The sequence below is a fragment of the Ornithodoros turicata genome, chromosome 2 (assembly GCF_037126465.1).
Source record: "Ornithodoros turicata isolate Travis chromosome 2, ASM3712646v1, whole genome shotgun sequence".
NCBI lineage: Eukaryota > Metazoa > Arthropoda > Arachnida > Ixodida > Argasidae > Ornithodoros > Ornithodoros turicata.
In genome coordinates, this window is record NC_088202.1 from 105,340,467 (window position 1) to 105,356,813 (window position 16,347).

Sequence of the window (16,347 nt, forward strand, 5' to 3'; positions counted from 1 at the left end):
AAGAAAAAAAGAAAAAAAAGAAAAGAAAACCTGAGAAATGACATTTGTGACATTCCTACAATTTGATGTGATGCCAATAAAACAGCTTCAGATGAGAAACAACAGTGAAATGCAATACTACAATTTCAATACACAGATACATGACACAAGTACAAGTACAAGCTAGGTTATACAAGTAAATTTGAATACGGAAACGTATTATATTTCAGAAGATTTCATTGTGGCCTCTGAAATGAAAGTGCAATGCCGACATTTGATCATAAAATCAATAGACGAGTTTAGAAAATCCCAGAGTGCTTAGCGTCGCTTTGATTTGTGGGAGTTTACTAATACGAAAGAAACGGGTGGCCTCCAAACTGTTCCGATTTCTGTCCTACTGGTCCATTGTCCACGACGTGTCAAGGTCAGTGAAAGCGAAATGCGAAGGATTATTCTTCGTTCCCCCGCTCAGCAAGTGCCCAGGACGCAATGCGTGCGCAAAGAGCACTGGGGCTTTCTGAACTCGTCCATTAATCTGAAGGTTAGCAAACGATCTCCCTCAAGCAATATCTTCCTAAATAAAGAGACATATGCTCATACACAAACTGACATTACATTATTGCTATAGTCTTATAACACAGGCATGGCATCGAGTATGCCACTCGCTTGTTCACTCCTGTTACACTTGTAAGACGTACGATTGGACAATTTTCAACAGATGTCCAAGCAGTTATTTCATCGAACATAGTAGGGAAATTCTCTACCACAAGGACACTGTTGGTAAAGTAAAATAGAAGCACACACTATGTAGTTAGCATAACTACATGCATGACAAGCACAGAACTAATTAAATAGTACCAAACTGGCTCACACTAGCCAACCCGAGAACGCAGTGGAGCTATTACAGGAAAGGCAGGGGGCTAAGGAACAGTGGTCACCCCACCGAAAGCACTTCTAATTTAACCCTCACATCTGTGGCAGCGATGTCACTACCCTCAACCCCCAAAAATATCTGCGGTGCACAGAATGACAACGGTGCCACTAGATGTCATGACAAATATTAGACACACAGCAAATTTGAACTAACAAGAATATGATATAAAGTTAAAATGCGGGCTGTTTGGTGATGCATATTAAAAGCGACAGTGCTATTGTGTAGGCAGTGTATTAAACGGTGCTGTGTTTGTCTGTCCTTCATCCTTATTGTTGTCCCCTAGCACTGGGGTTTTTTATCGCTTTTAATAAGAATATGATCATAACTGTGGCAATACACATTACAGAATATTGATGCAGGAACATTATTACTATTTTTCCTTGTCAACTGTACCCGCCTGTTATTATGAATACATGGCATAAAATGGCATAAATGCAGGTAAGCTGGAGAATAAACTTCATGATAAGACAAGCCTGAGTTTGGACAATGAAAGTATGGATGACACACACTGACTGTATTCAAAGTAATGAGCTCATATACTCGATGTCTCATGTGTACGACAGTACATTATTTAGTTTGTATTTGATTGTACAGTATCTATAAATGAATTACTGCATTTGTGCCAATCTGTAATGCAACATCTCCCAACAGAAGCACTCATAATGACGACTAAATGGATAAAGTTATACAATGCAAGACAAGAAATACTTACTTTGCTTGCTAGTGGTCTTTGAGAAAAGAGGTGATATGTAACGCCGCCCCATGATACTAATGCCAGTGAAACAATTAAAATAAAACTCCTTTTACGCATTGCCTCATAGTACCATTATGCAGATCATTGCTGAAAGCAAAATTATACAACATTAACAACACTGAGTAATGCATTGGACCCAAGGAAATCCTATAAAAGGGCTAAGAGTCTCATAAGGTGCCACGCACACCTAAAGGACACATTAATAACTAGAAGTCCACTAGGAAAACATATAGACCTGGCAAAGGCATTTGATTCCATCCCTCACTCAAAACTTATTCATAAACTTTAAAGAATAGGGTTACCCAACAAGATTACGAACTGGGTGTCTGCCTACTTGAGAAACCGCTGCCAATAAGTAGATATATCGAAGGCAAAACCCAGTGAATTCAGCGTGTTATCAGGCGTGCCGCAGGGTTTGGTATTAGGCCCCTTCCTCTTTCTTATCTATGTCAGTGACATAAGAAGTTACAGATACCAACGTACAGATAGGATTATTTGCAAATGGCTGTGTGAGTTACTGCCCGATTTAATTCCCCGGTGATGCATTGCTTTTCAATTACAACTCGAGTAGCTGACGGGTGTGACATGTGGGGAATGAAGATTAGCTATAATAAGGAGCAGGATATAGAGTTCGCTTATCACATTATAGGATGCTTCAAAAGGCTGACGAAGTTAAATATCTCGGAGTAACGATAATGTCAAATTTAAGCTGGAATAAGCACATCGAGAAAATCTGCAGTTCTGCATTTAGGAGGCTCTGTTCTCTCAGGAGGAGGATGATGATGATGATGATTGAAAGAAAAAAAAAATGGGGCACTCAGGAGGAGACTATGACATGCCCCACCTGATGTTAACAGCCTATAGAACATGCATATGCCCCATACTATTGTACGCTGCAGCTGTAACGGGGACCAGTCCACGAAAAGACACAATGACATGATCAAACGAGTTCAAAGATTATCCGCTAAACTCATTTATTCCAAATACAAATACTCAGACTCCATTTCAGCATTGTTGCAACGGGCAAACCAAGAGTCATTGCAGGTCAGAAGAAAAATACGCAGGTTGAATTCTTTTACCTAATCTGTAATAACAGTCTCTGTACCGATTCCAGAACGTACCTTTTCCCACCTGCCCCCAAGTCGGTAAGACTCAACCACAACACAACATTCCTTCCTTGTTTTGTATCTTGTGATACGTTTAAAGATTCATTTTTTTTACCAAACTATAGAAGAGTGGAGCATGTTGCCCTCTAATATCGTATCCATTGATTCTGTAATAGGATTTGCTAATGCCGTTGATACCTTGCTCACACAGGCCTCTATTTTGCGTATTTTGTAATACGTTTTGTCTATGTTTCAACATCATTATTAGTTGTGTATTACCCTTGGTTGTTGCAATGACACATGCTTGGGACGGCCCGAGACAGGCTCACAGTATTGCTAAATAAATAAAAATATTAAGTGCTCCTTAGAAGCCCGACTTCTGCACCAATTTTTAGCCAAAGGCAATCGTTTTTGTACCAGAATGCTGGGAGGCATATGTGGAATATCAGCATGTCCATTATATCACTATGCAGGGTATTGCCAATACATTTTTCTTAATTCTTTAGTCCTTCAGTCACATAGGACATGAACAACACGGACTGAAAAGACACAAAGCTGCATAAATTAAGTACAAGGAAGAAAGCAAAACCCTTGTGGCACGCAATGAGCACATAGACGGAGATGCAGGATAGCTGAATACTATTCACCGGTGACAGTGTCTTCGGGTAAAAGGATAACAAATGCATCGCAACAGATTCGAAACACAATGTTGGCACAATGCATCCCAAATTTTACATTTCCATCTTAGTCACCAAGTGGGAGTTGTGCGTAATGGAGAACAAACTCGAGGCTGTGTATCACCTGTTGTATTTCAGATATTGTCTACTTGGATTATTTTCTACTATAGTGGTATTTTCAACCTGCGATACCTTTTCATTTTCTTCGCCCTAAATCCATTTTCAAAAGCTATGCTTCTATACATTCATGGTTCCCACTGAATTTTGGAACAAAAATTCAAGGACTTTTAAAGGCTCAGCAATCGTTTTGTCTGGGATGTAAAACACAGTTTCAGGAGTCGGCTACATCTCCACATTTTTCTTCTCTGATTCTAATCTAATCTAATGTAATATGAAACACAGTTTATGACAATGTGACTGATGACTCCTGAATGCTAAGATCATAGTACAGAAAGTAAAATTTAAATTTAATGGAGGGCACTATCAAAGAGTGCTAACTCCTGTGGTTTCGAAGCTATATTTCTGACTCCGAATAAGCGGAATTTGCACTGGCAGCTACACTAGAACAAGAAAAAGATGCGATATCAAAGGTTCTCAAGGGCTGTGAAAAATTCGAGGTTTTCCAGACCTTGAAAATCGCGTTCCAGGGTATCCAAAGGTTTCAAGGACCAGTGGGAACCATGTACATTGCAGTTCAAGAAACACCTAATCAAGGATACCAGTTTTACAGTGAACTGACCGAAATGTGCGGAAAGAGAGCATCACTTGGAAGAGGAAGCAAGTGATCTACGTGGGGTCCAGCGTGAACCTAGCTGACAATTTCAATATACGAGAGAATCACGACCGCTTGCGAACCTTCGGGAGATTTGGCAAACAGCAGTTTCAGCGTCGACTGAGACGTGCCACTAAAGAAATAATGATGCAAGATACCAAGAACTGGATGCTGCTTAAGTAGTAAACATGTGAAAGCAGGATAGGTGATGTGAAATCACCAAGGTATATTGCAACACAGGTTGCCCTAGCAGGAAGTACTCTCCATTCATGTGCATTGCAGATTTTTCACAATTTAGACAGTGAATCTATTTGCGATAACTGGTACGTTTAAATGCCTGACGTTCGATGTTCGATCCCATCAATACCCACGATCGTGCCGGTCACGTTCAACACTCGAAGCAGAAACTTTGCATGCAACACTTCAATAACTAACAGATCTTTTCAAAAACAGAACAAAAGCTGGTGCTAATGGTGCTGTTATGCGAACAGATATGTCACTTCACATAGTTTTGGTGCCGAAATATCTCATGACCTGTATGATCCGCAACGTAGCGGAATGTTCCGGTAACGTCTCCAAACACTTACCGATACTTTATCTCGCTGTGTGCTGAACAAAATAAATCGAGTTAAGAACTCGATACCTCTCTAATATCACAGTTATGCTTTCCCATTTGGCACTCGTTTATTTTCGTGGCCACCCCATTCGCAAAAGGTGTAATAAGGAAATAGCACGCTGAAAACACCACCACTTCACCGCAACCATGCTGGAGAACGACGCCCCCTATTACACGTAGCGGGCGCGAATGCACCATTGTTGCTAGACAAGAACATTGCAGAAATGAAAGTGAAACCGAAACCGTGCGAGAACGAGCTGGTGCTCTCGCTGCTGGTTGTCCAAATGTTGCTGCTGCAGCAAAAGCCCTCGGTTGTTTCGGCAGGTCCACGGCACCACCCGTAATAACATTTAACAGCAGGCTAGTTCCATCTCAAATCGAACAATCCCGTACACTTGATGTCTCGAATGAACGGGAAAAAAATATATGTTGAAGCCATCGGTGAGTTAGGAGAAATAAACGCTTTCCGAATTCTCTGCGCTGCGCGGTTCGGGAAATAGGAGATGAGGAAAAAACTGCCTCTCATAAGGCGACGTCGTCGCGAGCGGGTTTGAGCGTTCGCTACAAGGCCATTTCTTCTCGCATTATAGTAATTCCTTGATCTGGCTTTGGACCACTTAGGGCACAATAGGATCCTTCGTTGGCAGGGCTGTACCGGTGTTTGTTTGTCTGCAAAAAAATATCAAAGTTGACTCAAAGTGCCGAAAAACACCATATTCACTGCAGCTTTGCGGACGATGTACAAAACGGATAAGACTGGGCTTTATGCCGTTTAATTTGTCATTCATAGGGCTATCGAGTGATGTATAATTTGTTGCTCTGCTGTGTAAGGAACGTAAGCGATACCTCTTTTAGTAGCACCATACCACCGAAAAGTGACGAATTTCGGAAGCCTTTATCTAAAAAACCCCACCAAAAACTTGCCTCGAAAAATTTATATGTTGTAGGTAGTTCCTTAGACTATGCACAGAAGCAAAATCGAAATTCGGACTTGATCGGTAGGCGCACTGTGAATTTTTTGCAAGCCCTATACGCGGAGCGCGTTCAAGCGGAGGCACCGCGTCCCGCGTGTTGCAAAATCGAATTTTCCAAAGGGACTTTCAACTTCTGTCTTCATATAAAAAGTAATTGCTCTCATTTGAAACCATTCTGAGGTTTCAAGGTTTCCTTTTCAAGGTTCTGATCGTTTGCGTTCATAACAATGGTATAATCGCTGAATCTAGATTGTGGAGCAACCAGATGTGCTCGCATTTTTTGCGGGATGTCACACATGCATTGCAAGTGCTGGGAGCCCGGGAAGAACAGAATGATTTTACATGTTTGTAAGAGGCATATCTGTTCAGGGTTATTCTAAACAAGCATGTTTACTGTACGCATTATGGCAGGAGGGACGCAGTGACTTCCAGTATTCTTTGAAACATTTCCTTTCCTACGGCCCCATGACCTCGGACTGGGGAAATTGCACTGAGGAAAATGTTGTAGTGTCATACGCACACACTTAAGGCTAATTCATGGTGCCTTTTGTGAACCTTGCCGAAAGAGCCCAACTGGCGCCGCTGTCCAATATGTTATTCGGTTCGACATGCTGCGACCATGGGAAGGTCCTGATCGCATTTACTCCCTGAAGACACCTTGCGCAAAGTTTCGCCTACACACAGAAGACGCTTCACTCACTTCTCGACTACAGAAGTGCATGGAGTGCCCTTATACAGAAAGTGCGACGACATCTGCATTACTATAGTGTGTCGTCCTGATATCACACCTACCTCCATGGCCTCTTCGTTGTACAGTGCTGATCGTGTGGATTTCGCTGACTACTGCCTCATACACAAGAAAAAAGTGCTATAGACAAAGGATTTTCGCTTTGCTTCGGAGATCGGCGTAGCTGCCATAAAGACTGTGGTTCCAGCAGATCAAGCCGAAGGCGTAACAGAAATGGGCCAGCTATGCAGAAGCTGCTTCAAGTACTTCACAGCAAAGGTGGCTGAATCACAACACGCAGCAATGTTGCCCACATTTGAAAGAAAATCTGAAAAGAACCTGCCATCAAAAGTAACATTAAGGAAAGTGGCTTCCACAACGGCCTAAAGCAGTTCATGACACGAGCACTCTCATCCACCCGGAATGCTCTGCATAACTTACGTTACCTTCTTACCTTCGTCACCTTGTCTTCTTCGCTGTCAAGTTCTTGTTATTCTGTGTACTCTAAATATGCTTCGATATGATCACCGTGGACAAATATAGCTCTTATAAAGACGTAAAAGGATTATAAAGCATTCTGTTCTTCACGGGCTCCCACACTTGCAATGCATGTCTTGCAATGCATGTGTGTCATCCCGCAAAAAATGTGAGCACATATGGTTGCTCCACAATTTACATTCAGCGATTACAACACTATTATGAACGCAAGCGCTCGGAACGGTTTCAAATGATAGCAATTACTTTTTATGTGAAGACAGAAGTTGAAAGTCCCTTTGGAAAATTCGATTTTGCGACACGTGGGACACGGTGCCACCGCTTGAATGCGCTCCGCGTAGAGGGCTGGCAAAAAATTCACAGTGCGCCTACCGATAAAGTCCGACTTTTGATTTTTCTTCTGTGCATAGTCTAAGGAACTACCTACAACATATACAATTATACAACAATATACAATATACAAATATTTTACAATGGCAAGTTTTTGGTGGGGTTTTTTAGATAAAGGCTTCCGAAATTCGTCATTTTTCGGTAGTATGGTGCTACTAAAAGAGGTATCGCTTACGTTCCTTACACAGTAGAGCAACAAATTATACATCATTCGATAGCCCTATGAATGACAAATTAAACGGCATAAAACCCAGTCTTATCCGTTTTGTACATGGTCCGCAAAGCTGCAGTGAATCTGGTGTTTTTCTGCACTTTGAGTCAACTTTGATATTCTTTGCAGACAAACAAAAACCGGTACAGCACTGCCAACGAAGGATCCTATTGTGCCCTAAGTGGTCCAAAGCCAGATAAAAAATTACTATAATGCGAGAAGAAATGACCTTGTAGCGAACGCTCAAACCCGCTCGCGACGACGTCGCCTTATGAGAGGCAGTTTTTTCCTCCTCTCCTATTTCCCGAACCGCGCAGCGCAGAGAATTCGGAAAACGTTTATTTCTCTTAACTCACCGATGGCTTCAACATATATTTTTTTCCCGTTCATTCGAGACATCAAGTGTACCGGATTGTTCGATTTGAGATGGAACTAGCCAGCAGCCGATCCATCAATAAATGAATAAAAGAAATGTGAAGTAAAATAAAATACATATGCAAAATAGAGGAAAAATGAACGATGAAAGGGCGACAATAGAGCGCATACACGCTACATTTGGCACGTCCGCCTCCCGTTCGTTACAAGTCTTGTTACTGAAAGGAACACATGTACTCGTGACACCAGTCTCGTGGTTTACTCACATTCCCAGGAAAAGTAACATGTGTGAAAAAAAAAAAAAAGAAGATGGAAGGAAGTTGTGTGTCGTGTTTTGCTTACGGAAAGCTTGAAGCAGTACGTTTTACCGATGACACGCATAGTTAAAAGTTGCACAAAGACATGCCGTGAACCCAAGCTACATGGGTGTCACCGACTAACTATAATTAATACGTGTAGCCACAATGAATACATCACTCGGGGGGGGGGGGGGGATCGGGAGGGTATGGTAGGAAGAAAAACATAAAGTTGAAACATAAAGGAAAACATTAAACACATAAAGGAAGAAAAACATAAAGTTGAACCCTTCACCTACTGCAAAGTGTGTCCACTTTCGTAAGTCATTGCAGAAATCATGATAAAGACAGACCAAAAGCCAGAAGAGGTCATGACGAAAAAATAAAAAAAATAAAGAAAGAGAGAGAGAGAGAGAGAGAGAGAGAGATGAAACACCGGCTTGGCACAACAGGCAACAAAATTTACTTGTAATGTTTCGGCGCCTATGCGGGCGGTAGGGGCCCCTTGTGGCTGTTGTAAGCATTGTTATCAGCATGAATGTATCAAGATTCCAGAAATTTTCGTACCCTCCACCTATGTTCACGCGCCAAAGTTTCTGCCGCTTCGAAGTTAAAGGAGTGGCCAGTTTTGAGCACGTGTTCAAGAAAGCATGATAACTTTCAAAGGACCTACTTGGAACCCCGGCTAAAGCCGTCGCTAACGCACAACCATGGGATTGTAATGAGCGCCTTTTGCTACATTTATTCCAATTCTACGTGACAGTCAACGAAATGTGTTCCATTGTAAAATCGCTAATCTGGAGCTCATTCCGGAGCTCAATGCTTCAATGAAAGCAGTAACTAAGCTACAAACTTCTGAAAAGGCGATCATCATTCGTCCGTTTTATTTCATAACGCAAGTGAGGAACTGCGCTTCGAGATTCGACCTAACCTGTGTAGTGTCTTCTTACACAACAACAACGACAACTTTAATTTAAGATGATGGATGGGGAGTTTCATCGCCAGGGACGATAATCTACCCCATTGCTGGTGGTGATGTGGGGAATGAAATAATGAGCCCCTTCACAATAAGGATCGAAGTCTTATTGTGTCCAAAAAGGTCAAAAGAGCTTTGAGCGCAGAGCGTTGGTGGGCTGGGTTCGGCCAGGGACCAAGCAATTTTGATAGAGAGGATGGGAGTGCGGTTCGGGAAGGTTGGAAGTGTGGGCAATGAAGAAGAATGTGCTCCAAATCCTCTAGAGCACCACAGTGACAGCATCTGGGAGAGTCAACTTGTCTCAAGCGGTAACGCCACTGAGCTGCAAAAGACACATCAAGTCGCATTCGATGAATTAATGCAGCATCTTGACGAGAGGTGTTTCGTGGCATGCGGAAAGCCAGCGCTGGATCAACTCTGTTCAGCACAGATGGGGGGGAGGGGGGGGGAGTATGTCGATTGTCAATTGGCGGGAAGCCAGGGGTGTCACAAGAGGTCGCAGAATGGAGCACGGTCTCTTCACAGCAGTGCAATACTGGTCCGCTTCCGATACGAGAGAGCTGCTTCTGCGGCGCTTTCCGCCTGCTAATTCCCCACCACAATAGGCTGGAACCCACTGGAGAACCAGCCTGTGGCCTGCTGGGTATACATAGTGGTAAGTCATTCACACATCCGTGACTAGAGGTGCGGATGAGCCTCGTATGCCAGCATTTTCAATAGCTTGCAGTGCAGATTTCGAGTCAGTGAAGACTACCCATTCCCGCGGGGCAAAATCAACGACGTGCTGCAGAAAGAAATGAATGGCATAGAGTTCCGCAGCTGTTGATGAGGTTTGACGTGAACGGCGTCGTCCTTGCACTACGCCTGCGGATGGTATCACGAATGCCGAAGCGTACTTGCCGTTTCTGGATGCGTCATCTGTATACGCTGCTGTAGAAGTAGAAAGCTTCTCGTCCACCCGAGCATAAAAATGGGCTCGAAGGACTTGAAGGGGAACCTGATCTCTTCTTTCCAGAAGTTTAGAAAGGCTTACGAAGGTCGATGGTACCGGCAGAGACCAGGGGGCTTCCGGTGGTGTTACGTTCCTATCTGGCCGGTTTCACGTCAGTTCCGGCAGGGAGGTCCCATCGACCTTCAGGATTTTCATAATTTTTTATATTTAGAAGCTCATCATATATGATGATCCATAGCGGTAAAATAAATAATATTTACCGAATAGCTTTCGCGCAAAAAAATCGAGAAAATCCTGCCCTGAATTCGAATGTTTCAGTTTTGCCGTGTTTTGCACTGGTATATCTCTTGAGTTTTAAAAGATACTGTAGTGAAATTTTTTAATGCTTTAGTATGCCTACAGGCCAGCAGTCCGAGCGCGAACTTTAGAGCGCATGTGCAATGCTCTGTTCTATAAAAAAATGGTGAACATGCTCTCTCGCGCAGTTTTGTTCGTAATTTCTCTGGTTGTAGATGTTCCTCATTACCATATTTCGTATCAGTTCACTCAGATTTTAATGCTCTTTCATCTGATATATATATATTGTACGTATACCTCCTACAGGTATCTGCTGAAACAGGCAAAAGTTAAGGCGTATTTCGAAAAAACAATGATTTTGCGCGTCCGTTTCCCGAAAAGGCCCCTTTTGAATACATTTATATTTTGCCAGGACATGGCCCGAACGTAAAAAAATTCTGATCCAAAAGGCGTACACTGGCGATTAGCGCATTAAAACGCGGCCCTAGTATGCGTGCGTACGGTACGTGTCGGAGCTCGGCTGCCGGTACACCGCGGGGTGGCGGGCCTCCTGTTGATGCTCCCCTTGTTTGGGCAAAGTTGTCTGGCCTTAGCCTTACCTGAGCTATTCATCGGCAAACCTTTGACGTCCTGCTGAGGAAAGAATCCACGTCTGGGAGTTGATTGATTGATTGATTGATTGAAAGAAAGAAAAAAATGGGGATTGTACGTCTGGGAGTTAGTTACTTCCCACAAAGCATCTGAATGAAATCCTACGGTGCCGTAAAGCCGTAGTTCACCGACTAAATTGTCAGCGAAGGTAAAACCTCACTCTTGCAAGCTGTGCAGACGGTGATACGCATACTGTAAAAATAAATATCGAGTTAGGAATTGCTTTTCCCAGGGTTCCCGCAAGTTCCTGCGAAGCTTGCTTTACTTCATTTTACGATATTTTCAAGTTATGCAGAGGGCTTTCAGCACACAACGCGTGTTCTCCGCTGAAGTTGCAGCAGTACATTTCCTCTCAGAAGTGGGTGGGTTCTCGCATATCTGAACTGAGAGCGCAAGATACACGGACAAAGAACGGAGAAATATACACGACGGGGGCTAACTTCCAACTAAGTTTGAAGAAAATGAGCAAAAAAGCAGAAACCCCTCACAGCTCACTTTCTTTGTCTTTTCTCCGTTCTTTGTCCGTGTATCTAGCGCTCTCAGTTCAGATGTCTCATTACCAACTAGCCCAATCCTCAACCTTTCTCGCATATGTCATAATTACATTAGAGGCGTTCAGAGCAGAGCCATACGAGAGACACACATAATGCACTTCGATTACGCTGAATACTGGACAGTAGCCATGCCTAGCGAAATACAAGCGTGCCACTTGGGAAAAACAGATTCCCATATTCACATGTGTGGTACCCGCTGGCACGGAAACGCACAGTTTTGGTGTGGCGAGCGAAGACTTGTGTCACGATTCAGCACATTCACTGTTAGCTTCCATCGCTATTGAAGAATAGCTTGACGAGAATGTTCCTCTTGTAGCTAATGATTTACATGTCAGATGGAGCAGTGAGCCATTTTAAAAATCGGCATAGGCTCTATGAGCTCTCCAAATCTACTTTTGCGAGCGCGACATGGCTGTTCACAGGCCATGAGAATAGTGCGCGTGACGGGATCGGTGGAATAATGAAGCACCATGCCACGACACCTAACTTGCGTTCACTCGAGCAATATGTCATCCTAGGGTCACAAGATATGATAACGTGCTTGCCAAAACAACTAACGCGCGCCCATTTACTCCATGTGCGGGCTGAGGACGTGGCATTTTCTAGAATGCAAAAGAAAAAGGAATGGGTGAATGTATACCACATCAAAGTGGCATACAAGGTTCGCATGCGTGGCAAAGCAAGACGTCGGAAAGTCGAGGCCGTGAAACATTCGTAGCTCGTACCGTGGACAGTGAATGTAGAAAAGTGACGTTTTCATAGAAACTGAGTGAAATCATTTGTCGCTGTAATTGCAAAATAGTGCTTTTTCGCAGTCGTGTAAATATATCGACATAAACTACCATTTCTGATGACACAAAGTTGTCCCTTTCTTGTACGACATCGACAGGAGGCCCGCCATCCCGCGGTACCGGCAGCTGTGCTCCGACACGTTTTAACGCGCTAATCGCCAGTGTACGCCTTTTGAAGAAGATTTTTTTTTTTTTTTTTTACGTAAAATGAAAGGTCTAACATCGGGCCATGTCCTGGCAAAATATAAATGAAATCAAAAGGGGCCTTTTCGAGAAACGAACGTGCAAAATCCTCGTTTTTTCGAAATATGCTGTACTGTACTGTACTGTACTGTAAAGCAGCAGGTGTACAATTTTATACTGCTGGCTCATTTGACAGCCTGTATGCTCATAGACAAACGCCAAAAATTTCGTTCAAATCTACCTCATAGTTTTTTTAGAAAATTAAGGTTCAATATTACTGGCAACTCTGTGTCTAAGACCCGACACGAACTCCGCAGTTCCCGCCATGTACGGCGGCGGACATAAACATGCCAAGAACAATGGAGCGTACAGCGACATTTGTGGACCGCTACCACCGCTCAGAGCCATTTATAGGGAGAGTTTGGCCATTCTTTGATCTTTTGCCGCCTCGTGGGTGGAGCCTATTTCGACGTCAGACTCGTCGTTGCACCGCCCAAAAATCCTGAATCCAAGCAGAATCCGCTTATCAGCCTTATGGTGCGCGCCATATTGATGCTGTCCGTCAGCTTTGTTGTCGCAATGAATGCAATCTACAGGAATAACCGGCTTATGACCCACAGCCGCCTGTGATAAGGTCGCCTTTGTTGTCAAACTGAAAGAGTTCAAGGACGAAGGGCTTTCGAAGGACAATGTACGCACGTGTCTGGCCGCCTTGCATCGTCAACAACGACCAGCATCAATACGGCGTCGGCGACCTGCTGACAACGGGACAACAATAGAGCACGGCAAGGGAGGTGGCTTAGCCGTGACGTCGCATGACGCGCTTCAAGTTAGGCTCCTCCTAATGGCCAAACTCTCCCTATAAATGGCTCTGCCACCGCTACTCCTAAGGCGACTCCTGTGAACGACTGTGAAGGCGACTGTGAAGGCGAAGTGCCAAAGCCCACCCTGACACGAAAGGGATAGGACGCGACTACTACTACTACTACTACTACTGCTACTATGACCACACCGGCTTGCCGGACGTGGTGCATTTTTGCGTAGATGGCTCTCGTTGTGGTTCTACTGGCAGTTTGTTACTCATTTCCACGATGTACAAGTGTTCTTGCATTTTGAGAGAACTATCAGGAACTATCTCTTTTGAACAAACTTTTCAAAGTAAGTTCATGAAGCCGGATACTTCGCCCATGACTTAGCCGATAGAGAGTTGGGACATGTAACACTGTTGCTCGACGAATAGGCGATTGTTTACCACCAGGCGTCACCATGCGTTTTTTCACCGCAATTTCAGTCATAATTAAATTTTTTTCTGTCGCACATAAAATTTGGAGTGTGGGTTTCTTTCGGAATAAGCTTTCAAATGCCGCTGCCAATATTAACAGCTTGCCTGCTGCTTTACAGTGCCTTTAACAATTGCTTGCTTGCTTGCAAGCCTTACACCTTAACATTTGCTTTAACATTTCAGCAGATACCTGTAGGAGGTGTACGCACGATACATACATCAGATGGAAGAGCATTAAAAGCTGAGTGAACAGATACCAAATGTGGTAATGAGGAGCATCTAAAGCCCGAGAACTTACGCGTCGAAATAGGAACGAAACTACGCGAGAGAGCATGTTCATCATTTTTTATAGCACAGAGCGTTGCACCTGTGGATCAAAATTTGCGCTCGGACTGCTGGCCTGTAGGCATACTAAAGCATAAAAAAAAATCACTAAAGTATCTTTTAAAACTCTGGAGATGTGCGCGTGTGAATATGGCAAAACTGAAACACTCGAATTCAGGGCCGGATTTTCTCGATTTTTTTGCGCGAAAACTATTCCGTAGAAATTATTTACTTTACCGCTGTTGATCTTCATATACGATGAGCTTCTAAATAAAAACAAATAATGAAAATCCAGGAGGTCGATGGGACCCCCCTGCCTGAACTGACGTGCATCCGGCCAACTACGAAGCCTGTGAGGTTCTGGCGTTGTTCTCTGCGCTGCTCGATAGAAGTCGCATTCAGGGCGGTATCGAATTTTCCTGAGGAGCGGGTGACTGGGAATGTGAGCACGCAAACGTAGGAAGTGCCGAGCCGTTTCACGTTCACGTAGAACCTCAACCGGGAGTTCAACAGCTTCAGCAAGGACTTGCCGTGTTTCAGCGGGCAGCCATTTGTGGAACTCCAAGGCAGAGAAGAAGGCTTCGAGCAAACAGGGTCCGAAGGGTATTTAATGATGTTGCTGATCTCCTGTGCAGCATAGGAAGGCCGTAAAGCACAGTCGCCCTAACCAACGCCGCGTGAACTGCGAGCAGAGAGCGGTGATCACAGCCCCATCCTGAGCCAGAAATATGTTGAATTGCAGGGAGCCATCGCTGCACTTTGGTTTCAAGGTGCTTAATGTGGTGAGCCCAGCGCAAGCCCGAGTCGATTACCACGCCAAGGAAGCGATGGAAACGTACAGGCTCAAGCTTCTTGGCACCAACAAAAAGAGGGAGATTTGTCATAGCTTTGCGTGCGTGTGAAAGGGAGCTCGACGCACTTTTCGGGTGAAAGGTCCATCCCAAGGTGCATGAGGTACGTATGTACATTACTCAAAGCCAGCTGCAGGCGGTGTTGAATGGCTGGGCGTGATTTTCCTGCTGTCCAAAGGGCGACGTCATCTGCATACACGGAAAACGACACTTTGCGAGGAATTACCGATTGTAGGCCGGCCATCACCACATTAAAGAGTGTAGGACCCAGAATGCTTCCTTGCGGGACTCCTTGATGAACAGGATGCTTAGGGCTTTGTCCTTGGGATGTACAGACAGCGACGGTTCGGTCCGTAAGGAAGTCTTACATATCTTCAGCAGAATTATTTAACTACTGTAGGATGTGTTGAAGTAACAACTTGCGCCGCTTTACTGCACCTTCCTGCTGCTCGTAAGCGCCAGAGGCCCTCTCGCTGTTAATTTCGACAAGTGCTGTGGACCGCCGGAGACATACCCAACGCTGCGCACCTAGCTGCATGCTCATTGTGCCCTCGATAAGCGCTTGCACGAATGCGAGGCTAACCAGCAATGAAAGGCGCTTCATGAGATTCAAAAGTTTATGTAAAAGCTATGACTAATACATGCCACACAGGCAGTACAGACGACTTTATCGTCTAAAGCCATTAAGGTCCCTAATGGCATTATCGACAAGGTTCGTGCCACACGTCCTATTTGTAGCGACGTAAGGACATTAAACGCAACGATGTCGATGCCACGCCTTTGGCGCCGCCATGCGTTCTTTTGCTTTTGTTCATGAACATTTCAAGCAACTCCATCAAAGAATACTCAAACCTCAAATTGGTTTTACCCAATAATAAAATTGTTACTCTGGCCAGACAATGGGAGCGAGAGTAAGTATTTCACCGGCGAATGAGTTGTGACGATCACATTTAGGAGAAACTGTCATTAAATATCTTCGCGTGGCACTGCACGAATGACATTAAGATTGAAGACATTTACCACTCGATGTCAGTTTTTCGTGCCCGTGTGGCATGGGTTTAAGATTGAAGTTCCGATAATTTCCATTCGCGTCATTACCTGCATGCCTGATGGTCAGAATAAAGAAGGGCTCCAATACGTTTACAAACGTCCGACATAAAACGATTGCTGTCACTATACG

At 44.1% G+C, this 16,347-nt stretch overlaps 2 protein-coding genes across 4 annotated transcripts in view; both read right to left on the reverse strand.

Annotated features, from left to right (window-relative positions):
- Nucleotides 1-16,347, reverse strand: part of LOC135385913 (dymeclin-like) — a 125,458-nt gene that overhangs the window by 86,058 nt on the left and 23,053 nt on the right. The gene's annotated exons all lie outside the window — the stretch shown is intronic.
- LOC135385912 (alpha-1,3-mannosyl-glycoprotein 2-beta-N-acetylglucosaminyltransferase-like) overlaps nt 1-16,347 on the reverse strand; it is a 36,993-nt gene that overhangs the window by 20,477 nt on the left and 169 nt on the right. Inside the window, exons 1-2 of one of the 2 annotated variants that reach the window (XM_064615533.1) lie at nt 4,810-5,012; nt 1,626-1,754 (exon numbers count right to left, since the gene is read on the reverse strand). In XM_064615533.1, coding sequence (XP_064471603.1) covers nt 1,626-1,724 — 99 coding nt within the window. In that variant the 5' untranslated portion in view covers nt 1,725-1,754; nt 4,810-5,012. Of the gene's footprint in view, nt 1-1,625; nt 1,755-4,809; nt 5,013-16,347 lie in introns of those variants that run through there. The other variant, XM_064615534.1, reaches the window with a different exon arrangement.